The following is a 27,842-nucleotide window of genomic DNA, read 5'->3' as shown; positions in this document are numbered from 1 at the left end:
TTTTGGAGGGGTTGAATGAATGTAATGGCCCAATTAACACAGAAAACCACCGGGTAAAAAAGAGAGAAATGAATATAAATAGTTATGGAGAGAATAAGATAAAACACAAACCTCTTTCTGCAAAATTTATAATAAAATAAGACTTATTCACTCATGCGTTCTTGCGCAGGCCTTTTCAAACCCTCTTTGATGCGATTGAACGAAGCGATGGGCTTTACTTTCAACAAGGCTCAGCCAATGCCAGCGATGATTCACTTCAAACTCTCTTAGCTGAAAGGGCAAATGATCTGTCTCTCGGTCTTGACCATTTCACACCACCATCGGACGCATCTCAATCCAAACTTACCAACAGCACAACTAGCATTATCGTCGACAAAAAGACGATAAAAATTGACGCTGCAGCAAAAGATGTCATTAACGAGCTCTCACACGATCTTCAATTGAATCAACTTCAAGCTGCTGTGATTTGGGACGCATGTACATCTGTTGACAAGGACGCTCAGTGTGACCTTATTTCACAGGCAACAAACTTTTATTATCAAGAACGACTTGCCATACTCAAAGTTGTCAGTTCAATGCTGCGAATTTCACATGATGATGAACACCCATGGACATTTACAGCGCGCGAAGCAATCGACAATCTGTTAGAAAAGGGATATGTTGAACGAATCTTAACCCAATTAGAGCAACTTATGAAAAAAACTGCACCTGAAATGACAGTGAAAAACCTCAAACAATGGGCACTTCAGAATGTACACGAACAAAAGGCTTTACTCGATATACTTTATCTAGTTCACCTCAATAGATCCTGCGAACCTCAACTTTTAGTACACATGATAGAACTATGCCAATCGACTATGTTTGGAATGCGCCTAGATTTTGATTATGCATTTGAAGAAGAAGGAAAATCACTCCAAAAACAGGTCTATGGAAAACTCATACTCACCGCAGTTCAACTACTTGATCTCAATACTCCTTTGGATGCTTTATCTGGATTACACAACAAACACATCCAACAAAAATTTTTAGCCACCTGCCCTGACATAATTATTGAAATAAACGACAAGGTATCGGCCATGAAAAATATTCCTTTAGCTTCTGTCTTCTTACTGGGATGGAGCTGTTTCCTTCACAAATTAAACATGTGGATCGACAAAGAACGCCCTGACACCGATTACACTCCTGTAAAAAACATTATAAAACAAGACGACAACCATTCACTCGATACTACATTAGCAACAAAGTCTCTAGAATTGGATGCTTTAAATTATATTTCTAGTCTTTTGGAAAGCTATTTACTTGAGGAGGATCCGAACCAAAACGGCTATCGTGCCACCATACGAACAATTCTTGATGGACTGACAGAAATAATTCGCCCCTATGCACTACCATCAAAACATTATGATTGTTTGGTAGATGCAACCTGTAAATTGTATAAAGGGCAAACTGAGCTATGCGAAATGTTCTGGGAAGCTGAGGAACATGCTGATGCCCACTCTCTCTTGAACACAGCAACTTGTCGATTCCCTTTTATATCAACACCATTGCTCCGCTTATTGTCGAGCCTTACAGGTTCCAGAGAGGATGAAGATCAATCAAATTCCCTGGCTCAAAATGTTTTTGATAAACTTCTTGAACTTACTACCCTCACAAGTTATGTTGTTGATAATGTAATGCTTGGAGAAGACAATCGTGGTATATATCCACTCGCTCCCATTCAGATAGCCAAAACTCATGGGCCGGTCGCAGGAATTCAGATTGACGCAGATAACGAAGGAATACTTTTATCAGACCAAAAATTGAATAGAATCATAGCATGGAAAAAAACATATTCTGGATGGCATTTAATGTTAAATACACTTTTTGGATTTGCAGAATATCCTCAAGCAACGACGGACTCTATCGATCCTGTCTTGGAACTAATGCAGACCATTTTATCGCACGACAACATATTAAAACAAATGATAAAGCATGCAGAAGATATCGTAACTCCCAATTCGCAATCAACAAGGCGCCAACCATTGTTGGTAGCAGTATTTACTGATCTATTGGATGTATGTACTGCGATGGACAACCCATCTCCTCCAACTCTTACACGTATTGTACGGTGCATGACATCGCTGCTGCCTTATTACCGTCAACTAGTGTGGAAAAATATCGGTGCTTCACCCAGCCTCACTGTCAAAGACTCTCTAAATTATTTGATATTAGACGTCCGACCTAGTATACAGCAAATTATTCGTTCAATTGAATGCAAAAGTGGCCGATATAGTTTATTACTGTCTGTCCTGGATCTCATTGTTGCTCTTATTAACGATACTCAAGCTGATTGGTGGGAAACTGAAAACGTTGACATATCGAGAAAAGAAAAGGCTGGAATACTTAAATCGTACATATCCTATTTGTTATTCGATATTTTACCCAATCATGGTACCTGGCGGTATTTCTCATTATCTGAACGTTTCCAGATTGGCTCGAAAATCTATTGGATCCTAATCTACACAACGATGTACTTCAAGAGCTTGGACAAGGATCTGAATGAACTGAGAAAAACAGTATATAGTTATTTCTTGTATGATGCTAACCCGTTTTATCTGGCGCCCTTATTGGAATGTTTGACCGAGGGACCTGGTGTGGCAACAAAACTCTTAGAATCCCAACAGTACACAGCTGGAGACGAAGCGGAACAGATGGTCGAATCTGGACTTATCTTCACACGATTATTGCTGACTTACCGCCTCGAAGATATCGCTCGCCATCCTAAAGGAAGTGTACTAGAGCAATTGTTGCTGGAAAGAACTGGAAATACCAAAACCAAGACACTCCTACAAATCGCCCAGGCTATTAGCTATACCTATTCAGATAGAATTCCGACTGAGGCTATAACTATCTTAAGATTGCTCGCCCAGACAACATCTGGATGGACACCAGTACCTATGTTCGCAGAACAACTCGGTGACAGAGACCAGATATACGCTATTCTGTGTTCATTCCTAGAAGTTGCTGAAAACTCCTCCCGTGACCCTGAACTTTTGGTTGCTATTTGGCAAATGCTGACTGTCTTGTTAAAGACTCAGCCCAGTCTGGCAATACTGTTCCTTGATTGTGGCGATTCCGTTATGCCCAGTCCCAAATCTGCTGTTAAACAACAAAAGACTGTAGAATCAGGTTCAGCTGTCAAGGCAGCCGTAGACTTATTCCAAAATTGGCAAATGTGGGCAACCGATGCTCCAGCAGTGCTGTCATCCGTATTGCGTTTCTTGGCTACATTTTGGGAGACAGCATTTGATCACTATAGCCTTGTTCAACGAACACGAAGTGACAATGCATTATGGTTAGGTATATCCGAGATCTTGTTAAACCCTAATGAGCCTGTCATGACCAACGAGGACCTTTCATGGGAAGATGACAAAACATCCCATCACGATGATACCCAACGTGCATGCTGCAGTTCGCTCGACAAAGCATTTGCCCTTCAGATTCTTACTTTCGAAATACACTTAACGGCTCACGCAGATAACCGCAACAATATGACCTTAGCTGAGCGATTACCCGCAGGTGTCAAGACTTTATTGGTGAAGATGAGCGAACCTAGCAAGTTGGCTTGGATGAGAGACACGTTTATTAGAAATAACTTTGATCCCTCTCTTGCATCAACAGCTCATGAATCTTCTCAAAATCTTGTAAGCCTTTTGGATTCTACACATGCAGAAGCGTTATTGAGCCAAAGACAACGTCTGTCGAGTGATCCTCTGGAAGACACCTACTATGGAGATGACTTTTTATACGATATTGAACTGGCATATAGACGACTAACTCTCATGAAGGACCATCTGAGTTCTCGTTACAATATCACCCCTGATATCGTAGTAACTCCAAAGGTGTTGGCTATTCTACATGTTCAAAAGACTGCAGATCAAGTTCTTGGCGATCTTTGTCGGGCCAACCATAATTATTCGAAGGTGGACTCTGATATGATTCTTCTGGAAGCTTTCAAAAATTTTATTGATACCGCTTCTTACCAAGTACCTGGGCTAATCTGGGCCAACAAACTCGAAACCTCACTTTTTGATTTTATTATGAATGCACTTACGCGTATGGGAAACTTGATAAACCGTGATGATAGTATATCCAACAAGACCGCCAATATTATTGCTTCTCTCGTTCGCGACACAATTGAAGACTGGACTCGTCAAAACTCAACAACACCCGTTTACGTGCAGAAAACATTGGAGCTTGTTTCAGAAATGTGTGCCTTGGTTAACAAACCTTTCAAGGATACAACTCGACATTTACTGCTTGAGACTATTTTGATCGCCCTGCGATCTGTGCGTAACAGAGATTTGACCAGACAACCACCTCGAATCAATGATTCTCTCTCCCTACTCTTGGGTGTCGTGTGCCCTTTGTTTGCGAGTACCTCACAGCTTGCCCTGTATGAGTCTGAAAAATCAGAGGAGTTAAAGGATGAAGCTATCAAACAAAGCACTGTATTGACATTCTTGTTGCGAGAGTTAGTACGACCTGCAAATCTTGTCTACAATATTTGGCTCCCTATATTGGAGAGACACTCAACACTGCCCAGTTTGCTCAAGTTCATTAAGCAAGCTATTGCTTTAGTGGTTCTTGAAATAAAATGCAAATCTAAAGAAACAGACTACAGCTTGCAAATCTCACCATGTGCCGATAACCTACTGTCTTTGTTAACAGCTCTGTCGATGCAGCCCCAGGCAACCAGATTATTGATTCAGCATGAAATATTTACTCTCTTGAATGACAACTCTCTTAGTCTCCAACTACGCGACGGTACTTTGGAAACCTTCATTGAATGTGGCACCCAAAAGGAATACAATCCATTGCATCATCTTTGGTGCCATATGCTTCGTGTGATGGCAAATATCTTGCACGCCTGTCCTATCAATTCTGTCATTCAGCAAACTTTAATATTTTTGGAAAGATACGGCGCTAGATTGGAAATCGCTTTCTTTACTGCAAACGGAGTATCTGATATCACCGCCGACTCACTTTCAGAACCTATTATGATCGAGATTGAACTTCTCTGTACACTTATTCAATACCTATCCAAGTACCTTGAAATGTCACTAGCGAATGGACAGGATATCTTTAGCGCATTCAATAATGCGGCATTTCCTTTACTGCGAGTGTATTTGGATCTTTTCACTCATCCCAAGCAACTTGAGCGTACTCTTCCCAAGTGTGCCTCCAAAAAGGCCACACAAGTTCGCATGGCTCGCATCTCAAGGACAATATTACTGTCTATGGCAATGCTCTTTAAAGAAGAAGAATTCCGGACGGATTCTTCATCTAAATGGCCCATTTATAAATCAACTAAACCACCTACCATCGAAGGCCTTATAAACAGTATGATAGTTGGTATCAATTATATCGATCAATGGAAAAGTCAAAAAGATAAAGAAGTCTGGAATAAGGAAGGTCAGATTACCAGCATCTCTGTCGTCTTTGCCGAATTATTCAGAGTCGTACAGCGCTACCACAAACTCCTGAGTCTAAGCTCCTGATATTAAACACACCACTTATTCATCCAATATCTTCTTCCCTCTCTCTCCCTCTCTACCTCCCTCTCTCTACTTCCCATTCTTTCGCTGAGTATTTCGCTTACTTTTCCTCCCTTATATTTCCTGTCATCCTTTGACTTATTTTTTCTAAAAAAAAGATACAAAAATACAAGTGGGAATAAACCTAAAAAAGAAATAATACTTTATATATATATATATACTGCGCCTTTCTTTGATTGCAATGTCAAACTATAATCGGCTCACACCTATTCCGACTCCATCCAGCAGCAATCGCAGCTACCGTAGCAATCGGAGTCATGTAATGTCCCCTTCTATGGTTTCCGATGATAGCTTGTTTGCCTCCAAAGAGAAATGTCATATTAAAGCCGAAAAGACGCTTGAAGCATGGGGTGATTGTATTAAAGTGAGTTATAAGCTACAGGCCTCAATGTATCCCGTACAACATTGCATTACTTAGGATATTGTAGATGATGCTTAAGTATAGCAATACACATGACGAGATGCAAAAGACAGCAAGAGCATTTGTACAAGCAGATACACATGCAAAGAATACTCGGCAGTCACTGAACAAGGCGAGCAAGACGTTAGAACTGTTATTGGACAAGAAGAGGGAAATATTGGCTACAACAGGCACGTTAAAAGATATTGGACAATGTCTTGGAGAAAGCAAGAATTATATGACTGTCTAGTTTATGTTGATTAAGAAAGAAAGAAAAAAGTTTTATTCTATGTTTCACTGCTGAGAAACCACTTGAAATATTCATATACACTCCAACTTATGGCGGTACTGGGCATATGAGTGAGAATTCGAGGCTTAAATCCCCGGAAAAAACCTCGATAGCTGTCTCGCTCGTATATAATCTTGGCGGCGTCGCAGAATCCGGATGCTTGTCGAATCTTTGGGTCAGACGAGGATCCTCGAGTCTGTAGGAGCGTCTTGATGACATCAAGCGGGGTCGTGATTGAAGAAGCAAATCCGCCTGCGAGTGCACCAGCCACCACGTGAGAGGTGGGATTGTAGTCGCCTTGTGGGTGGATCAATGTCCGGAAGAACTCGTAAGTTGCAAACTGAATCGATTGGAATGGAATTGACATTGATAAAGTCGTTGGTAATGAGATGTAGAATGCTGCCAATCCCTCCGATCTATATACAGCCCTCGCGCATGATCTTACAGACCGATACGTAGAATCCTCTAGTTGCATTCTCTGTTTGATAACTTACAAGACAATCGCATGAGATTTGTAGTTGGCGAGGAGGGGTTAATGAGCCATACCATCAAAGGGTGTCATTAGACAGTCATGCGCAAGGGTTGCACATGCGCCTGCTGCTGCCGATGCCGCTGATTGCCGTACTTGTTCTTGTGTTGAGAGGATTGCAAAGGCATTTAATTTAGCGTTAAAGTGATCTTTGCAATATTCATATATTGCAAAATGAACTGCGTGGGCAGGCCCAGCTCCCATAACAACAGAGTACACTCCTCTCCATAAATTTTTTTGCTGCTTCCACGCTGTCTCTTTTGCATGGGGAGCAAAGACCTGCATTCGGGTCTGTGTGGTAATCGTAAATAGCCATATACATTTTGTCATGTTTGGAACATACCTTTATACTGTCGATAGGATACATCAAGCAATGTTCTCCAATTCCAGCTAATGCTCCGGCCATAGCATTCTGGGCCATTGTAGAGTTGTCACCCAAAGATTCGTAGTCAAGATCTTCCTCCATGCCAATATCAAATGTCAATAAAATAAAATGAATCTCCCGCCATTGCACCAAGACGTGTTGATCTATACCTTGCCAGTCATCCGACGCTGAGTTTTTGCAGTGGATCCACGCTAGACGGAAAAGAGGGGTGAAGAATGATAGACAGTCGAAAATGGCTGAGATGGAGAAGGTCCAATACAACCAATAAGAACTGCAGGTTATCCTGTCAACATTTTCACTCCCACGCACACGCAATAAAAATAAAACAATATATATTTTTCTTTATCTATTAGTATAATCGAGTAATAAAAGTGCTTCTAAAGGAAAGGCAATTAATAATGCGATGTGTCTTGTATACTCATATCTAGCGTATTTCTTTTACTTAATCTTAATATTTCTAGTGATCCTGATCATTGTTTCTAACATAATCATTTGAAATACTTGTACGTTGTTTTCTAAGTTTAAAACATTTGTACACTATTTTAATAATGTAGGTTTTTTTTTCTTTCTTTCTATGTAAATAATAATGCGTTTCTTTTTGCGCTGATCTTAACATATTTCTTTGCCTAAACTTATCCATATCATTCATTTTTCAAGACACTTATCGAATAGATATTTATGATTTAAATTATTTGGCAGAAGATTAGAACAATAGGCAGGTTTGTGAAATTTGGTATTCTCTACCAGGGATTATAAATCTTAGAAATTGAATCTTCGATTAAAATCCAAAAATATTAAATTATAGAAGGAAGTGACACGTAAAGGACTTGTAAAAGGTAAAGTAGCTAGTTAAAATGCTATTCTGAGGGACAAAGTTCAAGCTATATATTGTCTAAGGCCAGTTTACTAGCTAGAAAGGTTTTATAAGCCTAAGTGAGGCATGCTAACAAGGGCCAAACAATTACTTTAAATGGTTCTAATATTGGTGAGTTCTATGGTAGACATGAGGTCATTAGGCAATAATTGATGAGAAATTATGTTGTGTAGACTATATAACCAAACATTCGAAGCTTTATAAGGAGAGGTGAAAACCTAGAAAGAGATATTTGTTGAAGTATGCATACATTTTTTTGTTTGTATGGATCTAATGAAAGGCTCATATTTATTAAAAGTATCTGATTGAGTATGAAAAGAGAAGATTACAATATTTGTTGGTGGGGTTTTTCCAGTTATGTGATGATTTTGGCTTTTGGCTTTTATGTTTTTTTTTGGAATTATAGAATTTTAGGTTAAGAGTAAGGATATTCTTTTATATGGGGGATACATCTTGAGGGTCCAGCTCTAGCTCATAGCAGAGGCGAGAGATTGACTTGCGAACAGTGGTGAGTACCGCAGAGGGAAGGAAAGGAACAGAGTTAAAACGGAAAGACCAGTGGTGATCCCAAATGACAAGAGTGCATTTTAAGTGGCTGGTGTAATATGGTTATTTTAATCTTGATAATTCGTGTTTTTAACGCAGATTTATTCACAAGAAATCCAATACGTCAGAAATCGGCTCCCAATTACTTGATTTTATTTTTGGTGTGAAAATACGATAGCCAATCATTAAAATAAGAAATATAAAATCCACAAAAACACACCCACATAAAATATATGCAACAAGTCATATTCACCTAAAGATGGAAGAAACATTGACATTTTCTGGATCGGCTTCATTTGCTACCGATTACTTTGGTAACCAAAGGACATTTAAAACTGTCTCTTTCATTAATTCTCGTTTACCTTCTAGAATCATGCATCTACAGGTGGAGTAATGTCAGGAACACTACCAGTGCTCGACTGACACAACAACTCTTTTATATTTCTTTCTTTTTCTCTCCTCAGTATCCTTTATCAGCGTGGAATCTACCCTGAAGAAGACTTTGAAGTAATTAACAAACATAATGCCAGAGTCATGACAACTGTAAACAAGGAACTTGAAAAGTATGTCGCTGATGTTATGTCCCAAGTAAAAGGTAGGTTGACCGCACTGCTGTTTTATGCGGTAATACCTAATGTTATGTATATTTTATAGATTGGATACTTGAGAATGTCATACAGAAGTTGGTGCTGTTGATTCAATCTGTTGAGACCGGAGAAACAGTTGAGCGGTGGCAATTTGATATAAAGGCAAAGAATTCAAATGAGGATGGACAATTGATGTAAGCTTATATATATATATGTATATGCGTATGTATACCGCTGAAGTGAGTGAACTTAACACTGCTGGTATTCATTTTGAAACAAGATCTCTTGCCAAGGAAAGTGAAAAGTTTGATCGCGAGTTCCGTGCCACCATCCGTCAAATTACAGCCAGTGTCTCATTCTTACCTGAACTCACTGAGAAATGTAAATCGTAGCTCCATTAGCCAATTCAAGGTTACTTATTGTAGTAATTAGGCACTATAAATATTCAGGTATACACAGATAAATCTGTGCTCGGTAATGAAAAGTGGGGCACTGGAGATGTAGCATTGATCAAGGGAGGAGGAGAACATATGCGGCTGAAAACTCTCTCAACGTCAGCTCATCAAGTGGAAACTTTCGTGGCTTACCAATTGAAGGATAACTATTGATATTTGCTTTCTTTCTGTATATAACTAGTATATCAATGAAAATAGTGTGCTCATACACTCAAATAAAATGATGATTGCACCGAGAATATTTTTTCATGCAACAGATTATAACACATCTTCAACATATTACTGCTCAGCAGCTATTATAGCTATAGTTTTCAGTATTAAAGTATAAGAGGATATGCATAATTGTTATCGAATCTTGATATATAAAAGAGGGTTAATAATAAGTAAGGGTAGCTTTTTCATCAATTATCGTCTTATAGATTACTCCTATTATTATTTTTTTACAAAACATGAAGCAAGTTCAAAACCGATAAAATCCTATTCTCATTTCATTGTAGCCCTCAAATATACTACATTCTTCATACCAGTTATTCCTTCACTCGGCTCTGCCTCTATATCTTATCAGGTGTGTGCAATGGGGCTGTGATCTAAACTTTGGTTTGGTTAACTCAACCCCCTTGACCGCATGGCATTCTTTTCACTGCTTCTTATAAGAGAAATTATAGAAAATGGTGCCGACTTCTTGGAGTACACACACCCTTTATTGGTTCTTTAAGGCGTTCTCAAGCGTACTTGGAGAAAATCCTAAAAATATTAGGATCGAACTAATTAATCGATATACAAATATAGGATATTATTATGATAACAATATAACAATAGATAGTTCTACATTTCTGGATGCTTATCCAATTCTGATAAGTAGTCAAAGCCAAAACAAAGTAAAAGCCAACTTTGACTAATTAGCTGTAAAGTAATTAAGTAATACGGAAGGAAAATGCATGACAAATTCAACTTTTAAAATTACAATTACTACGCTACTTAGTGAAAGGCTTACAAATACTTTCGATCTATTTTTTTTAGAAAAAAAAGACATAGCCGACGATGCGCCGTTCAAGCATAAGCGTATGAGGACTAATATTACTCGAAATCCAAGAGTCTGTAGTAGTCTTCAATTTTCCACTTACATTTTCCACTAAATCGCATCAACTGAAAAAAATGTATAGCAATTATTGGAAATTAAATCGACGTTTCAATTGAAAATGGATAAAATATTCGACTTTCCACTAGACAACACCTCTAATATGAGTAATAATTTTCTCCACGCATGCGCAAAAATAAGTGCAAAAAGTGTATTTATATATCGATTAATTAGTTCGATCATAATATCTATAGGGGTTTCTCCAATTATGTTCGATAACACCTTTAGCCGAGTGATAAAGGTTATGGTAAATACCCGAAAGATAAAATGTACAAAGAAAAATTGCTTTCAACTATACTTTAACAAGGTATTGGTGTATTAATTACGGTGCTTAAGCATCTTGTGCATAAAATGCACTATCAGAAGAAGCTATATATATATGTGTGTGTGAATAAAACTCAAGCTTTATTTTAAGCAAATTAACTAGGATAATACTAATGATAAGTGTCTTCTTGACTGTTTTTTACAACTGAAAGCAAATTTTACATTCTGGTATTGACCTTAGTAATGTACAACCATGGTATATACAAGAATACTATTCAATCGAAGATCAGAGCTTTACACCTAATCTTGGATTCTGTGAGGGTAACACAATGCAATATTGTGCTGAGATAAGAATGTTTTGCATGGGGGTGCGTATGGTCCATTAACTTGAAACCTTTTTCCATCGTTTGCATCTCTAACTTCCCCTTTAGTGGACTTAGCAGTGGAATAAAGAAGGCAATTAGGCTGTAATATGATTTCTCCCTTGAATACTAATCTAATAGACTCGTATAATATCAGGGTTATAGATACCGTTCTTTTTTTGTGAATTTAAAATGACATTGTAAACGGACATCCACTTGAAGAATACATGTTACACACATCATGGTGCTTCTTTTTCCAATTCATTTCTTTCAAATACAGTGTCACGTGAAAGGTTAACTTTTTATATACATATTTATAAATTTCCAACCAGCAAGGTACTGCCTAGACCCTCGTTTCAAAACGTTGTTTTCATCATGCCACGCCAAACACGTCAAAAAAGAGCCGCCCAGACAAGAATGCGAAAAGTGCAGAATAAATACGGTATCCACAGGCCCAGTACTAGGATAATTGAAGAACCAACTTGTTCCGCCGACAAACCCCTTTTGAATGACGATAAAGACCTTTCCATTCATGCCAAGATTGCCAATCCTACATTTGAAAGAGATTCAACTGAAAATGTAGAGCTATTGAAAACGATTACCGGAGATAAGCCAATGATCACACCGGAACCTATAATTACAGCGATTGAAGTGGAAACAGCTACCAGTATAACCGCCACTACACAATACACTAGAGTGGAAGGATTGCCATTTTTGACAGAGCATAAACATATGGATGCTACCAAACATTTACCTTGCAAATTAGATGAGAAAACTAGCTCAAATGAGGGGAATTCTGAATATGTACCCGAGCAGGACCAGCTATCTTTTGTTTCTCCTGATATCTCTAGTGGAGTCCTCCAAGCTGAACCTTCTACAAATCAACAGAAAGTAAAGTCTGAAGACCAGCTGGGACTGAAAATTGGAGCTGTCCGAAAGACCCGAGAAACCTACAAAAAGAACTCACGAACAACTCTGTGGCGTAGACGTAAAGCAGCTTTACTTGCAATGTCAAAGAGTGATACATCTGCCGAGAGTAAGGAGTGTAACCTCAGTATACCAAATCAGCAGCCTGAATGTAGTGAAACTGATAAGCTTGCAAACCGCGAGAAAATAGAAAAAAAAATAGAAAGAGAAAAGAAAAAGAAAGAGAAAGAAGAGAAAAAGAAGAATGAGCTTAACTTCTTTCAAGATGCTTATACAAAGCTCGATGAGAAGGCTTTGGCTGCAAACGCATCAGCCATTTCTGTGCCAAACAGTGGAGAACCTTATGAATCCCATAAACACTTGGCTGTTAAGCAGTATATACAATTCAGACTCCAAGGTATGAAGAAAATGGCCGCTTCTGAACGAGCAGCAAAAAATGTCTGGCCTACATCGTCTACCTACCGCCCAGCATCCATTCGTAGATGGGCCAATGAATATCTCAATTCGGGGAAAATTTCGATCAGCCGTCAAGGAAAACATGCAAAACGCAAACCATTAACCAAGTCTACTGATGAGAAAACGGAAACTTGTGAAGAATCCTAGTAATTCTGATACATCGGTTACCTTCACAGTGAAGCACCATAACAATTGGTGTATATTGCATTTATACATTTACACACCCACTCACAAACGTACACACACGCATGCATGCACATACAAGTACGCACACACGCACAAGCATACGCATACGCACATATTTCCATTTTGCTTCTGGTCCTTTATCAATTCTACAATTTACATGCCCATACACCCATACATTTACTCCCAATCATTCGAACACTTTGAAGTGCTCTCATTATCTGAAAATAAGTCACAGAATATTTTACATATCAGAATTCAAACCTTTAAAAGAAATTATAAAACGACTGATTGAGATAATTAAATATTATTTGTAGCACATTGAAAGTCTTTTTTATCAAATTTATACAGTTTATAAACGAGTTTTTTTCAAGAAAAAAAAAGCTAAAAGCTAAAAAGATATATGTGTATACATCTACTGCTATCATATACACTGGCTTTGTTAAAGGATATGGTATGGAAAGACTCGAAAGTTCGAATAGATATCACATAAAATGAAGTCCTCATAATACCATCTTTTCCATGAAGTGAAAATATTTTATTCAGAATTTTTCTAGACCTTGCTCACTCTGTTACATCTCTCTAACCAAAAGTATGCTCTTCTTCTCAATCTAATTAGCAACGGAAGAAGACTAGCCAGGCAGAGCTGTTCGAACTTTCTAGTCTGTCTACACATATTATCCAACTTGAAATTGGATCTTGGAATATATATAAAATACAAAAGAGCAAATATACACATCTTTCTTTCAATAGTCACTGTACCCTTCTTGTAGAATGTTTAAAAAAACGGGTGCCCCATGCCCTAGAAAATATACGGCAGAAAGAAATAAAAAGTATTGCACTTTTATATTTAACTTCCCATATTGTAATAGCAAGATATTCTTTATAGTAAATAACATAGTTTTATAAACTCCAGATATATTATCCACCGTTATATATAGATTGTAATATTGTGATGTGTATTAAAATCAAGATGTATTGATAGGTTAACTACTTAAAAGTCATTCAAGTAAATAATTAAGCATTTAATACTTATATACTGAGAGGGTAAAAACACATACACACAATATAGGAGCTATTATCGAAAGCTCATTATTGAAAGCAATATATACATTATATATTTGGTGAAAGTGCATATACTAATATAATATAAAAACAATGTAAACCAAATTCGATGTCAAATCAAAGTTGTATTTGCAAAATTGTATATTCTGTATTTATTTTTTTGTTGCGAGTTTTTCTTTAAAATAAAAAAAGGTAGAAACCATATTTTAGTGGGTATGAAGACTTGTTCACGTTTATTGTTTGCATAAACCAATAGAGGAAGAACCGGCAACATTAAGACACACGTTTTTTGGTGTGCTTGAAGCACGCTTAATATTAATGTTGGTAAGAGAGACATTCTTGCAAGGAGCCTTAGAAGCGCAGTTGATGTTAACAATGGACTTTTTCGATGCAGCAACAGAGCTGTGTGGTTTTAAATATGATTATTAGAGACTGGATATTATACAATATTTTTAGAACTTACCCATAGATGTTGTTGATAGTGACACCGCTGATACTCAAAGAAGTAGAGTCGCTACCAACGCAACTGGATGCTTTCTGGTTATCGCAGTAATGAGTTGTAATAAGGATAGGGTTTTCAACGTTTTGGAGGTTGATTTTGTCAAAGGTAATGTCGCTAACACTGCCCTTTCCTCCAGGCCAGGTCTTGATTCTAGAAAACACAGGGATGATAAGTAACTGCTACACTATATTAACAATTGCATAAGCTTTTATTTACCTGACACCGTTTTGGCAATTGATACACTTGTTGTTTAAGAACTTCAAGTTGGAGACAACATCAGTCTTTCCGTCCTTTCCAAGAGAGCCAACACTGAAACCATGACTTCCGGTGCATGTGAGACCAGAGACCGTCAAACCATAGACACCGCCATTAACGGCAATACAATCATCGCCGTTAACAATGTTAGAGTTACGAATGGTGATGCCACTTGATGCAGAAACATCAAAGGCGTCTGTGTTCTTGGCAGGGTAATTGGAGTTTGCTGAAACTGTGTGGATAGTCAAGTTCTCAAAGATGGTATTTTTGCATCCATTGACACTAAAGTGAGCTCGGGGGGCCTGCTTGATAGTGAAGCCGCCAAAGTAAGAGTTGGTAGCCTTGGGCTTAAAGACAACTGGAGCGTTCTTGTTCTTTGCATTGTACCAGCCTTGGCCATTGCCGAAGAATGTGCCTTTACCAGAGAAATTGATTTTGTCACCAGCGAGATAGAAGTAGGCTTTTTGTTTGGCAAATGAGGGGTTGTATGAAGGAAGGTTGACAGTCGAATCGAACTTCACGGTGACACCTTTAAGATCAGCAGCAGCAACAACTGACTTCAAGTTAAAGACGGCGCCTGCAGGGAAGATAACGGTACCGCCATTTTTGCAAGCAGAGAATGCAGCATTGATTGAGACAGCATCATCACCATTTCCGGATTTCTTGACGGTGCAAACTGTGGCAGCCTGGGCGGCAGTAGCCAGAAGCAAGATAGAAGCAATAGTGCCAGTTCCAAAGAAATGCATCGTAAGTTGACTTTAGTAGGAAATAAAGGAAAGGAAGGTGGGGTAATGAGGGAAAATAGAGCATTGAAGGTTCAATTATTTATAGCTTCTCTTTCCTGTCAATACTTACACTATTCCTCAGATACGTGTACTTATTTCTAACTCCAAGTTATGAAATTTGGACCTTTGGGCTTTAATATCCTCTTGAGCAACATTATTTGAGAATATCTGAAGTATGCAAGGGCCACTTTGTATTTTTTCACGTCAATACTCGAGGCAATATCAGAAAAGACAGGTGAGCGTGTGGTATCAAGTAATAGAAAACACATTTGCGCTACATATTTGGTAGAATCTTACCATGTGTGTACGATGGTAAGCCACATTATCAATATCATTATGCATACAAAATTATCACGAAAACAGATGCAAATGTTCAGGTCCAGTCGGAGACTTGCTTTAGGAAATGGCCGATGGTTTTTACAAAAGTAAATCCGATGAACTGCAGTAAAATGAAAAGTAAAATTGCTTTAATTAAATGCTTCATTTACGATGTATTACAAAAACTTCTTTTAGGACATTTTATGTATCTGGCTGCGATAAACGAAACAAAAACTCTTGAATATTCAAAAAAGAAAGAAAAAACATACACAACCAACTGCTAGGCTATTTCATTAGCTTACATATAGCAGAATAATTATACAGTCCACAAATTATGCACAACATTATAAAACATTATAATTATGTATTTGTAATAAGTTCTGCCACAAATGGTTACACAATATTGTCTCACAAATATTTTCTGTATTGACAGAGGGTCATGTAACACACACACAATAGTGCCAGTTATCGGGAAATATCAATTTTTGGTTAAATTTTTTAAATAATTTGAGATTTACTTTCATCTTTGAAAATACCTTCAAGCAAGTCATCGACCATATCTTATACTATTTCGTTAATTATTTGTCAAAATTGAAATTTTGAGCAGGAATAATTTCACTGGATAAGTATTCAATGATTTTCATTTTTTTGTGGAGAATAATGAGTGAAAATATACCAGCCTTTCAAAACAAAATAAGATTTTACAAATGGTAAGTTGGCACATGAATTTTCCCTGTCTCTTGAATTTCTTAACGTATTTCTGTAAAGATTAAAATAGCGCTTTTACAATCATCTCAAGGTGTGATGCTACCCGGCACGGGTAGCACAGTTCGGTAGATTTTAAGCGAGTAATAAGGAGAGCCATGAATTAAGAAGACACTTTGTCATTATTATACCAATATTTGCAGAAATAAACCAGGTTCAAATGGCTATTTAGAACTATCTATGCAGAGTCGAGATTTTCTTCAAAATAATATCAAGTATAGTAATTGCGCTCGCTCTTATACTTAGAGCTAATATAATCATGTCTAAATATCCCAAAAGTTTTCGATGAAAATATATAACTTCGCTGTGTTTTGCAACGAACTTAATCTAGAGTTAGACCTCTGAAATAATTGAGTACTAGCTATTAGTAATACGTACTATTAATATACTTTATTTACAATCTTAGTAGTGTTATAAGACCTGCTATTATCTTTCTAACTCTTTGATCTGATATAAAATTATCATGTAATAAACTTTTGCTACCTTCTCAAGTATTACTTTATATTCTTTTTGAAGAGCATGACCCAATAATTGTTTAGTCGCAGATTTTACGTTTATAGCTTTTGGTTTATGTTTCAAGTATAACCAAGTATTTTCCTTTATGATAATGTCATGGTTTTTGGTAGATCATGCTATAACAGGAAAATATGTCTTCTCTTTGTATCACTTTGTCGCCATACTTTCATAGCACATTATCTTATCTTTCTCGAAAGTGAATTCATTATTCTTATGTGGCTTAAGACTTCAAAAGTAGGGTCTCCAGTCGCATCCTAAGAGCTTTATGTAAGTCTACACCAGATACATGTATTTTCCATTTTATGGTAAACCGTCAATTAGGATCTATCGCTTTGAATGGCCTGATTCCACTATTTCTTACAATGATGAGTATAATTTGCGAATGCTAACCTATTTTTTATGTAATTATTTATTTATTTTTTTCAGAAACGCATGACTATGTATCGAGTTTTTCTTCTCTTTCAAGAAATCACAGAAAGTATCCATATCAATTGGTACATCCAATAATTTCTGTATTGTGGTTATAAGGGTATCCGCAGCAGTTATATTGACATTGATTTATTGGCTGATTAACTGTGGATAGCCAAATGTTGCTCAAAAAAGAAGACGAATAAAATTGCCAGTGAAGAAAAAGACAACTTCAGGAAGTGTAATACAGTTAGTGTTGACAGACTAAAAGTTCAAAAAAGGGCAAAAAAAGAGCAAAATGTTAAGCCATATCATTGGGCGAGAGTTTTAATTAATTTTGCCCTTTTTTTGAACTTTTAGTCTGTCCACACCAACTGTGTTTTAAACGATCTTTTTGTGACCATAATTTGGGCATCTGTTTTTGGACTGTATTAAATCCCCGGTGTGGCTAATCGACGTTTAATCGCACGAAAGTTGAAATGGAACTGCTGCAGATGCCCTTACAGTCTTACCGCGATTATTGCCGAGGGAAGCAACTAGATGAGTCTAGGTATCAGAACTTCGACATGGTAGATGAAAATGAAATTCTACTCGATATAGTCACAGATCGCAATCAAAGCATGGACCTACAACTACATCAACAAGCATCAAATGTACAGAAACGAAAAGAAAAATCACCACTTAAAACTGGAACTTCTGAGCGTAAAAGATCAGCGCGTAAACCTTACAAAAAGTTTAACGATGAGGAAAAGGATCATTTCTTTTTTCTGGTTAACAAGAAAATAATGACAGCAGGAAAAGCTGCGCGGAGAATGGGAATTCCTCGTCGAACTGCGTATAGCTGGCTGAAGAAACGTCAAGAAAAACCTTGTGATGAGATTCAACCATCAAAAAAGACTGCAGGCAGACCACCAATCTTTAACGAAATTCACAAAGATTATTTGTTAAAATTCATCAACAACAACCCTTTGGCAGTATTAAAGCAAATCGAGGAGAGTGTTGCTAATGAGTTTAGCGATATAACTGTTTGTAAATCTACCTTGTACGACTTTATGACGAAGAAGTGTGGCTTAACGTTGGAAAGAGCTCATTTAAATTCAAAGAAACAATCCAAAAAATGTCGAAGCAATATATAATTTAGTTTGTTAAACAGATGAATATATATATATAACTTATCTAAGCAACTATTGTGTTTTTCCAGAATGTTTGCGCAATAATATTTTGTTTTACGGTGCAATACACATTTCTTCTTGTATTTATCGATCGGCTTCAATATAAAACACTGGGTGATTAGCTTTGTATGCCTGAGAAAGTTATGCTGGTACTACATTAGAAGACTGAGAAGAGAGGGAGGAAAAGCTGGATAGTCTACTCTCCGAAACGACATAGCCACTACAAGTACCTTGTCCGCTACCACACCAGGAATAAGAGGCTGCTCATCCATAACGTAGACCCGGTGTGCTCGCCAGATGGTATGTATTGAAAAAGCCACAATCAGAGCTTTTGTGTCTTTTAAAATAGAGATGTCAGCATATTTCAAGGTAGTCAGAAGAGTGTTCATCTTCGCCAGCGACTACTACCTTTTATTGTATTCATTGATATTGTCGTCGCATATACTGTGTGCCCGTTGAAGCAGGGAGGATAAAGGAAGCTAAACAAGGCTAAAGGACTGTTTTGGCTTCATCGAGATGGCGAAAGAAGGCGGAAAGGCAATTGCGGGTATGCCGTATGTTATGATGGGATATTGGACAGATTGCACTTCGGGAGTTGATCATGAAAGTTTGGTAGACTTAAACGCTTGTGAGATTCCAGCAAGTTATGGAGAAGAGGGAAGAAAGGCCTAGGCGGCATACAAAGGTAGAGTGATAGGAATATTAGGAGAAAAATGGACTAAGAGAGGAGTATTGTTGGGAGAATATGTGTGCCAGTTCGTACATGAAGTTGTAGAGGGAGAGAGAATGTGGGAAAGTGTGAAAATTACAAAAGAGTAATAGCAGGAAATGGAGGTGAAAAGTGAAGTTGGAGTAAGAATATAGGATACCGAAAGATTTTATGAGACCAAGCGTATGAGTCTTGAATAATGGGCATGATGCAAGGGTAATTGTAGAGCTTTTTGTTGGTTTTCAGGGTCGAAGGTTTTCAAAACACCCTTGCGTCGTGGCTGACAAAGAAAATCCCGCGCAGGACTACCAAAACCAAGGGAAAGGTAGGTGAGGGTGGACTTACGGATGGCGGTACAGATATGACATATACAGCATGTTATATGATGCTAAGGAGGAGTGAACTGATGATCAGATTCTTACTACCACAACTATCACAACGCTTGCGAAATAAAATACAATAAAATAAAGATATCGTTATGACACGAAAAATTGACTACATATAACTATCGGATTCTGAATTACAAGCTTCAATTAGTTGGTCCAGAATAATCAAAACGTCGGCTTCCTGGGATTAGCGATCTATCATGCTACGATTTCTTCTTCGCCCTGTTTCCTTTATTCAAGAAAGTATTTGGGACGATTGGACAATTGTAATAAGCTTTAATATATATTTGTGAAAAACACGTAGAGACTTTATATAAAAAAAAGGCTTTAATTTAAATGTCATAACTATCGAGCTACTTTGGTTTTGATCGAGCAAAAATTTGGAGTCTGTTTTAGCTGTTATATAAACACAAGGTTTGTCTGGTGAGAATATTATATTTGAAAGATTAATTCATCCGGAAAGGTTATTCCAGTGAATTTGTCCTAACTATTTTTTTTTCTAACTTGGGGTATTGCTTTAGTCATTGTTTTTTGCTTCATTTGTTTAAGGAATTTTAAACAGCCAACATTTGGCGTGTGATCAGGATTCCTGGGTAGAGCTCCGGTCCAATATCATTCAACCAAGTGTTTCCACAATAACCAAAGTAGACAGAAGTTTACAGAACCAACCCATATGTCTTTTGCTGAATATCTAAAATTGGTTTTTACTGCTTATGTAGTATACTTAGTACACTCTTATGTCAATATTTAGAAGTAAGTTCTAGGATAGATATAAAGCTTTTTTAGCTAAGATAGATTGCGTGGTATTTCGTATTTTATCAGAGAAAAAAAGGCAGCAAAATGTAATATATTTTATCCAAAAATCATTCAATATATCTTTAGAGTTATGTGATACAAAATATACATATTTATGTCACGTTATTCTAAATAACTCGATAAATAACCTATGCATGTCAACAACAATCATCGAATTGAATTAAACGGAAAACTTGTGTCACGCAAAACTCATAGTAGAAAAAACTTGCTTGTAGTGTTTATCAAGTTAAATGGCTTTGATTAGGTATATCAAAACACAGGTTCCAGCAAAGCCAGTTTATTTTATTTCAAAAGTGAACCAAAATTGTACATTTATGCCATTTTTCCTAGAAAAAAAGCGTGACGGCTATGAGACTTACAAACCCGCTTTCTATCTTTCGTGAAAACCATGGTCTCGCCTACTCTTTTTTCCTTGACTCGTTATGGATGCACGTCATGGACATCAACCAACATTGGATCCCAATACGATTCAAGAGCTAGAAGTTCTACGAGCAAAGCTGTGGTCATTGCAAGAAACTTTTTCAACCCAAATTACCTACCTCAAGGAACCGAAGTACCCATTCACATGGCCAGATCTTCTCAACAAGTTCAATATGCTGACAGCAAAATTCGCATCACTATCAGAAGACTTTTACAACTTCACTGAAACAGGAAGCAACGCAACTCTTTTAAAGCTTATGCTCCACCCCTACACACCGACTACTACTGAACAAGAAACTAACATCCTGAGTGTCTTATTACGTACAAAGCTGATTCCTGATATTGAGAAGCTGGAGGCAGAAACGCAAGCAGCCATTGCCCATGATTTAAAACAGCCTACATCGCTTCAGACCGATCATAATGGATCAAATAATATGGATGATGATACCTTAATTAGAAAGGGTTTGGTTCAATGGACAACCTTGCGACAACGTCACGATCGCCTAGCCGTTAATGCTGTAAATTTTGTGGCAGACTTTGTACATGATCATCGGGACACATTCTTACAACGCTACGAAGATAAGGATGAGGACGAAGATGAAGAAATGGAAGAGAAAGAATGGGAAAAGATGGGATTTTCATCAGAGCAAGTTTGGCGAAAGTGGAAATTGGAATGCATGATGAACTTCTATAGTAGTGGCAAGGAAGAGGTTCAGGGTAGTGATCTGAAAAAGCTTTCTGGGGTCGCTAAGCCAAACTAGCTTGAAGAATAGCATTTGACAAAAGTGATCAAGATTATTGATCTGTGTATTCGGTGCGCCGGTAGTTTCATTTGACCGAGTGTGTGACTGGGAACACACTTAAATTCGCAAGATGAAAACCCGCACCTGTTATTTTATATTCTTTCCCCTACTTTTTTTTTTTGTCTTCAAATACAATTACTGCCTTGTCTTCCTCCATGGCTAAAGCTATTCACCCTGCTAGTCTGCTCCTAAATGTCGTTGGATTATACTCCAATTCCTATGCATTTAAAAGCATGCTACGCGTGCCTCTCCCACTGGGATTCGGTGGTCTATTCCAAGTAATAAAATGAAAATACTATATGAAAATATGTATTTTACCATGTTTAACTACAATACCAAGAGTTTAAAGTAGCTGCCTAACGCGCTCCTATAGTTTCTTACAATTATCAGTCTGACCGCTAGTACTATAACATTTTCTCTCCAAATTTTGCGTTTCTTTTTCCCAAAACCCCTACAAGGTAACACTATCATTAGTCAAAGGTAGGACATCAGAGCGGCAAAATTAACCCGGCGAAATCTATAGGCGCGTACCAAGCAGTCTCTGGGCTTGCCACTCCTGTAAGTATCATGTATCTTGGTATAAATAAATATATAACATAAGAAAATTAAGCCTTACAATCGCTATTCTTGATGAATGTTTTAGATGGAGGGCTTGGTGAGCTTGATGTATTGGCCAATGATGCTGCACAGCCGTGATTTGCTTGTCCCCAAGGGATCTCCTTTTGATTTACCCTTGATTCTCGATTTATCCCTTCATCTCTGGCCTGCGGTCATCCTTTACATCGATCTTTTCGTTTTCAACAGCGAGTACAAACGCTCCACTCACAATGTTACTGCGATCTATGTATTCTGCACCCTCTACTTTTTCTGGTCATCCTACTGTAGATCTGTAAACGGATTTTGGGTTTATCCTTTCTTGGATTTCTTCTCAGTTCCTGGGCGTGCAGCTTTCTTTGTCGTTTGTGCCACTGTTTGCGTCGGGCTGTATGAACTTGGTATGTATTACTACAAGATATCCCACGATGTTGCGATCCAGACAATTGATACATAAACTGTAATAGGTTCAGTTATTCATTCCAAGATTCACACCGTTTCCAAGCCAAATTTGAAGGGAAAAAAGTTGCAATAATTATTAGTTGGCAGAAATGACACTAATGGGAATTGTAATTTTGATATAACTTTCTGTAAAAAAAAAATTGACATAATAATCGTCTTGACTTTATTGAAATAAAACTCCCTCACCCTCCCCTTTCTTTTTCTTTCTTTCTTTTATTAATTCATTTATTTGGCTGTAGCAAGATGCATTCTTTGACTGCTGGTAGGAGGGGTACATTTGTATGAGTGTATATGTGAATGTGTATATATGTGTATATTGGTTTCTCGCGTTATTTCTTTTTATTTGGTAATAGTGCATACATCTACAGTGAGAACGGTAAATATTGTCACTTTGTGAAAATTGAATGCCCGTTACTAAAAAAAAAAAACATCTTGCCAAAATTAAGCATTTTGAATTAAAAACCCATTTGTCCGTTTATTCCAAGAAGTTGTCTTTTTGATGTTTATATTCAGATTAAGATCTGATATATCAATACTGCAATATCTCCTCCCTGCTCTACCTTCTTGAGCCCCAACACAATTGTCCTTGCTACAAATCAAAATCTGCTTTAAGCTATCTAATGAACTGAGCGAGTGCGAAAGTTGAACTAGATATTTAGTTGTCTCAAATGAATAAAGCTTCACCATTAAATATAAATTATCTATAGAAACGAAGAGGTAAAATAAAAGTTAAAAAATGACTTAACCCTTCTCGCCAATCTGTAAGTTTTTACCGATAGCCTGTACCGCAGCCATATATTTTGAACTTCGCATTTCCAGTGCGTCCTTAAAGAAGACGGTCTGCCGTATAAGTATTTAAAATTTGCTTATTTGGCCTGATATAGTGGTAACAGAGATATAGTAGATTGTTGATCAGTAAATGTATTTTCTTAACAGGCCGGTGTATTCACATACCATCGAAAGTAGATGTTTTCCTGTGGATTGTAGAATGTAATACATTATAGGATCAATGCAGCTTCCCTGTAGCTCTGCTTCACTAATTTCTTCGTCCGACCGGATGAATAAATGGAGCTTATTGATGTTATTTGTAATGATAATGAAAAGTGAAATGTTAGACCTGTGCTATTATTCAGTCGACAACTCACCAGTCGAGTAAAATACCAATCAATCTGTAGTCATCATTATCTGCTTTTTTTTGCCAGATTGTTTATTAGCTTGGGAGCGGAAATCCTAAAGAGAAAACAAGAAGCAAATGTCAGCACTAGAATAATTTATTGAAACCAACTTTTAACCCACCCTTACCCGCAATACTCCTGAAATTTGAATGTATAAAGTGGTGTCAAACTTCGCATTTGAATCGATATATTTTTTACCCACAGTATTGCGTAGTCCGTCCACGTTTACAGCCCCAAAGTGACTAATTTTCTCCACTGTATTCATTCTCTTTTAAGAATAGAACGTCTGACAAAGACCCATAGAGCCAATATTAGTAATGGGCTTTCAAACTCTGGCAATATAAGTAAGTGAAAGAAAGAGAGAGTCATCATACGCGTAAGAAGGCAAATCGATAGTGAAATATCCAACAAAATTTTGTCACAACTTAACGGCAGCAAATCCTTATAATCTTCTGCCTAACTGGCTATTGGTATAGTGTACTTTTTTTTTCAGGACACGCCATTTTGCCCTGAAGGATTAGAGAAAGACACTGGACCGCGGACAGGTGGCCATAATTAATTAGTCCGATTAGATAGAAACGTCGTTCCCGTAATATTGCTGGTACATAAAATTGCAATGCGAATGGCCTGTATTTTGATTGGCTAAAATCGACATATTTTAAAATACATGAAGAAAAAAAAATAACGCAAATCAAAGCAGGAATACTTTATAGCTAATTAAGTTAAACAGGGTGCGTGGCAAATAAACCATAAAAAGCTACATCAGGTACAGGAACCACATTTTTAAGGAGAAAGACAACAAAGTTAGATGACGGGTGTATCAATAGTACACCAAAATAATAATAGTTAATGACCTTCGAGATAGACCGTAAATATTCAAAAAAAAAAGTCATACACGTTACGTACTGAGATTCTCCCAGTTCCAAACACTGGGATGGATTCAAAGTTACGATGCATTATACTGGCATCATTGATAAATCCCAAAAAGATGCATGCTGTAGAACATGTATTCATTCAGATATTCATAATCTATTAAATCGAACGAGTCAAAGTATGAATATTGAAGCCATTTATCCACACACATTCAAGAAATTGAGTGCAAGGTTATTGGCCCTTCGAGAGCCTTTTTTTTAAAATAATATTATTAGTATTCAAATGAATTTAACAAGCATAAATTCTGCCTTTTTATACAATGTGAGAGTGGCAGGGTAAAGGAATGAATGTAAGGGTGCACGCGTTTATGTAACAAATGCTTATTAGCTTCGCGTGCTTTTCATATATTATAGACGATATATTGATTTCTGATTGGGGTAATCATAAAAATCAAGAAGAAATACGAGGGCGAAACCACCCTAGGCGATTGAATACACACCATAGTGCACTTGTTTTGTTGACATCAATACGGCACAGCTTCTGGGCATCTGATTTGCGAAACTTGAGACCTTTCTGGGTGTATTGATAAGCAGCTAGTACCAGTGTTCGCTTACACCGTAAAAATTGCTCGGGTGTGAGCCGGAGGGTAGATGCAATAATAGCCTCTTCTGGATGTAGACGGTCGTAAAATGGCAATTTATCAATTGTGAGACGTGAGCCTGAAATCACAAGCATTCATAAGTAATTGAATCTACCACGCTATCGAATAGTATCTCGACCTAATACCAAGTGGCTTTCCTTTATGTATATTCATAGGAGGCCACGAAAGAAAAGGAGTTGAAAGGGGGGGGGGGGGGGGTGAAGAACTTGCTGGGCTTACCTTTCCAAGTCACACGAACAGCCGATGGTGCACTGAATACACCAAAATCTGGAATCCAAGATGGATCTACAAATACATCCGAGTCTTCTTGAGAAAGATCAACTTGGTGATAGGTATCGCTAAGGTCTGTCTTGACTTTTTTTGGCAAAACCTCGCTTCTGGATGGCTGAGTCGCATGAAAGTTTGGTTTGTTGTGTTGATCCTTATCAACCGGTCTTTTCTTAGCCAGGCTAGGGCCATATTTGCTGTTAAAATTTTCTGAAAGATTGCTTTGAGGTTCTGGGGTGGTATGGAAGACGGTGTAGAGATCTGTATCAGATGATTTTGGTGATTCTTTTGAGCGACTGATTAAGAGACGCGGTCTGGTTGGAGAAGTACATATACGATCAACACTTCTGGAGGGTATTTTCCTGAAATTGTAGTCAGGAGAGAGGGTGAATATGTCTGAATGATCAAAGCTCTTCGTTCCAGGACTCGGAGGTGTGGTCATGGCTTTATTGTAGAGTCTGGCGGCTGATTTTCGTTTGGTGCCAGCTGGACGCGATATACGGAAATAGTTGAGCGAAGGTATATGGGTAGGCAGAGGAATAAGAACGGATCTTTCGTCTATGGGATATCTCTGGTTGTCCCTTCGCACAGGAAGCTTTGGAGTAATGGGAGGAGATGATGGGAGACCAAGGCCTTCTAATGGCTCTTGTATAGAGACTGGGGGAAGATTTTGATATGACATACCGAGGCAAAGAAGCTAAAGGTAAAAAAGAGGGAGTACAGAGTACGATAAAAAGTGACAAGAAACAAAAAAAAAGAATTGTCGGGAAGCAAATAGGCAGAAATGATAAGTCGATATAAAATTAATAAAACCACAAACGTGCAGTGAGGAAGCTTATTTGAATACATGCTTGTAGCTCGCGTATCATTGCGCTTGTAGAATGAAGTCTTTTTGTAACACCGGATAAGTGCGTTATCATTGTTCTCAACGAAAGAATGCCCATGCCATAAGAGACCCCTCTTTCCTTACTATTTCAAGTACAAACCCATACCCCATTCATCTAATTTTTTTAACTCATTGAAAACCCTCCCTTTCCCCCTTTTCTCCCGGGCCTCTTGTAAGTCATTCTCTCGATGATCTTCAATCGACCTGCCATCTTCTCGGTCCACTCTGGCCTTGTCTTGAATTCTTTCTATTGAGTCTATCCATTTTATTTTTGTTTATCGGAATTACACGTGTAATTTGCACCTCTTCCTCGCTCGCACTCTAGTCATTTCGCTCATTTAACATTCTGGATACTGCCATGGCATAGGTTAGTCTGTGTCCTTGCCGATCTCAGACCATTTAATTCGTGGAACAAAACAAAAAGGCGCACCTCTGAGAAAATAAAAATAGATGTCCTGAATTCTATCCCCTTGAAGGAGTATAGCATGCGCTGTCTTTTCGTCCAATGCAACGATCCGTTTCAGAAATAACCAGCAATAGTTTAAAGCAAATTCTCCAAAGAATGGAATTATTTTGCTTCGCTGTCAAACCCTGTCAAGTTACTCGGCGGAGGTAGCTGGTCACACAGAGCCACCATTCTCTAGCTGTTCCGTTGCCCTTTGAACGGTCAAAGAAGTTCGGTAGGTTTTGAGCTTGGGCTTGTGCTCCGACTCCGACAGTAGCTCGTTCTGTGGCTGCACTAGTACAAGGAGAGGATCTAATTGTAGTTCTATCAGCCGATATCTAATGGTATGACTTGCCTAGCAATAACCACAAGCATTCACCTGGCAATATACGCACAAGCACGTCGATCATAGACAATATCTGGCACACAAGTCAAGTCAACGCGGAGCAAAAATGTGCGGTCTTTAAGCGATGTTGCACAGATCAAAATTAAATAAAGGGAAAAACAGATATTTATTTGCTTATTCCTTTTGGTTTATAACAATAAAATAATGAGCATAAGCATGAA

The 27,842-nt window shown here is 37.8% G+C and overlaps 13 protein-coding genes across 13 annotated transcripts; 9 read left to right on the top strand and 4 right to left on the bottom strand.

Annotated features, from left to right (window-relative positions):
- Nucleotides 1–24: 24 nt before the first annotated feature.
- PHYBLDRAFT_61695 (hypothetical protein) lies at nt 25–5,540 on the top strand (the record flags this gene model as incomplete). Its single annotated transcript, XM_018440845.1, has 2 exons — nt 25–53; nt 170–5,540. 2 exons carry the CDS (start codon nt 25–27, stop codon nt 5,538–5,540), a joined length of 5,400 nt encoding a protein of 1,799 aa, XP_018298683.1.
- Nucleotides 5,541–5,778: 238 nt separating this feature from the next.
- On the top strand, nt 5,779–6,247 carry PHYBLDRAFT_161279 (hypothetical protein; the record flags this gene model as incomplete). The annotated part of the gene is made up of 2 exons (XM_018434370.1): nt 5,779–5,961; nt 6,026–6,247. 2 exons carry the CDS (start codon nt 5,779–5,781, stop codon nt 6,245–6,247), a joined length of 405 nt encoding a protein of 134 aa, XP_018298682.1.
- A 37-nt stretch (nt 6,248–6,284) lies between these two features.
- PHYBLDRAFT_153929 (hypothetical protein) lies at nt 6,285–7,281 on the bottom strand (the record flags this gene model as incomplete). The annotated part of the gene is made up of 3 exons (XM_018433286.1): nt 6,285–6,775; nt 6,833–7,106; nt 7,159–7,281. The coding sequence occupies 3 exons, from the start codon at nt 7,279–7,281 to the stop codon at nt 6,285–6,287; spliced, it is 888 nt and encodes a 295-aa protein (XP_018298681.1).
- A 1,780-nt stretch (nt 7,282–9,061) lies between these two features.
- On the top strand, nt 9,062–9,815 carry PHYBLDRAFT_105543 (hypothetical protein; the record flags this gene model as incomplete). The annotated part of the gene is made up of 4 exons (XM_018427906.1): nt 9,062–9,215; nt 9,275–9,401; nt 9,488–9,588; nt 9,640–9,815. Coding segments are annotated over 4 exons (558 nt in total), but the record flags the coding sequence as incomplete, so codon positions are not given.
- Nucleotides 9,816–10,330: 515 nt separating this feature from the next.
- PHYBLDRAFT_61691 (hypothetical protein) lies at nt 10,331–11,450 on the top strand (the record flags this gene model as incomplete). Its single annotated transcript, XM_018440844.1, has 4 exons — nt 10,331–10,540; nt 10,826–10,907; nt 10,995–11,047; nt 11,277–11,450. 4 exons carry the CDS (start codon nt 10,331–10,333, stop codon nt 11,448–11,450), a joined length of 519 nt encoding a protein of 172 aa, XP_018298679.1.
- Nucleotides 11,451–11,801: 351 nt separating this feature from the next.
- Nucleotides 11,802–12,956, top strand: PHYBLDRAFT_61690 (hypothetical protein; the record flags this gene model as incomplete). The annotated part of the gene is made up of 1 exon (XM_018440843.1): nt 11,802–12,956. The coding sequence occupies one exon, from the start codon at nt 11,802–11,804 to the stop codon at nt 12,954–12,956; it is 1,155 nt and encodes a 384-aa protein (XP_018298678.1).
- Nucleotides 12,957–14,182: 1,226 nt separating this feature from the next.
- On the bottom strand, nt 14,183–15,600 carry PHYBLDRAFT_76792 (glycoside hydrolase family 28 protein). Its single transcript, XM_018443188.1, has 3 exons — nt 14,776–15,600; nt 14,521–14,709; nt 14,183–14,459 (listed from the first exon to the last, which is right to left on the bottom strand). The coding sequence occupies exons 1-3, from the start codon at nt 15,558–15,560 to the stop codon at nt 14,291–14,293; spliced, it is 1,143 nt and encodes a 380-aa protein (XP_018298677.1). The 5' UTR covers nt 15,561–15,600; the 3' UTR covers nt 14,183–14,290.
- A 2,485-nt stretch (nt 15,601–18,085) lies between these two features.
- Nucleotides 18,086–18,742, top strand: PHYBLDRAFT_161274 (Homeodomain-like DNA binding domain-containing transcription factor; the record flags this gene model as incomplete). The annotated part of the gene is made up of 1 exon (XM_018434369.1): nt 18,086–18,742. One exon carries the CDS (start codon nt 18,086–18,088, stop codon nt 18,740–18,742), a length of 657 nt encoding a protein of 218 aa, XP_018298676.1.
- Nucleotides 18,743–19,294: 552 nt separating this feature from the next.
- On the top strand, nt 19,295–20,568 carry PHYBLDRAFT_61687 (hypothetical protein; the record flags this gene model as incomplete). Its single annotated transcript, XM_018440842.1, has 4 exons — nt 19,295–19,421; nt 19,714–19,812; nt 20,227–20,287; nt 20,436–20,568. 4 exons carry the CDS (start codon nt 19,295–19,297, stop codon nt 20,566–20,568), a joined length of 420 nt encoding a protein of 139 aa, XP_018298675.1.
- A 543-nt stretch (nt 20,569–21,111) lies between these two features.
- PHYBLDRAFT_61686 (hypothetical protein) lies at nt 21,112–21,870 on the top strand (the record flags this gene model as incomplete). Its single annotated transcript, XM_018440841.1, has 1 exon — nt 21,112–21,870. The coding sequence occupies one exon, from the start codon at nt 21,112–21,114 to the stop codon at nt 21,868–21,870; it is 759 nt and encodes a 252-aa protein (XP_018298674.1).
- A 197-nt stretch (nt 21,871–22,067) lies between these two features.
- PHYBLDRAFT_138187 (hypothetical protein) lies at nt 22,068–22,963 on the top strand (the record flags this gene model as incomplete). Its single annotated transcript, XM_018429951.1, has 4 exons — nt 22,068–22,190; nt 22,286–22,370; nt 22,436–22,470; nt 22,556–22,963. The coding sequence occupies 4 exons, from the start codon at nt 22,068–22,070 to the stop codon at nt 22,961–22,963; spliced, it is 651 nt and encodes a 216-aa protein (XP_018298673.1).
- A 446-nt stretch (nt 22,964–23,409) lies between these two features.
- Nucleotides 23,410–25,100, bottom strand: PHYBLDRAFT_161270 (hypothetical protein; the record flags this gene model as incomplete). Its single annotated transcript, XM_018434368.1, has 5 exons — nt 23,410–23,669; nt 23,715–23,808; nt 23,923–24,039; nt 24,271–24,411; nt 25,050–25,100. The coding sequence occupies 5 exons, from the start codon at nt 25,098–25,100 to the stop codon at nt 23,410–23,412; spliced, it is 663 nt and encodes a 220-aa protein (XP_018298672.1).
- A 366-nt stretch (nt 25,101–25,466) lies between these two features.
- On the bottom strand, nt 25,467–26,626 carry PHYBLDRAFT_61683 (hypothetical protein; the record flags this gene model as incomplete). Its single annotated transcript, XM_018440840.1, has 3 exons — nt 25,467–25,735; nt 25,897–25,914; nt 26,026–26,626. The coding sequence occupies 3 exons, from the start codon at nt 26,624–26,626 to the stop codon at nt 25,467–25,469; spliced, it is 888 nt and encodes a 295-aa protein (XP_018298671.1).
- Nucleotides 26,627–27,842: the final 1,216 nt, after the last annotated feature.

Source organism: Phycomyces blakesleeanus, assembly GCF_001638985.1.
Source record: "Phycomyces blakesleeanus NRRL 1555(-) unplaced genomic scaffold PHYBLscaffold_1, whole genome shotgun sequence".
In the NCBI taxonomy this organism is placed as follows: Eukaryota; Fungi; Mucoromycota; class Mucoromycetes; order Mucorales; family Phycomycetaceae; genus Phycomyces; species Phycomyces blakesleeanus.
This window is presented reverse-complemented; position numbering and strand designations above follow the sequence as displayed.

Bases quoted from the DNA above. Each gene is read 5' to 3' on its own strand.
- PHYBLDRAFT_76792 (XM_018443188.1), bottom strand. From the start codon at position 15,560: ATGCATTTCTTTGGAACTGGCACTATTGCTTCTATCTTGCTTCTGGCT. The intron at 14,710-14,775 runs GTAAATAAAAGC...TGTGTTTTCTAG, and splicing joins AATTGCCAAAACGGTGTCAG to AATCAAGACCTGGCCTGGAG. The intron at 14,460-14,520 runs GTAAGTTCTAAA...AAAACCACACAG, and splicing joins ACTATCAACAACATCTATGG to CTCTGTTGCTGCATCGAAAA.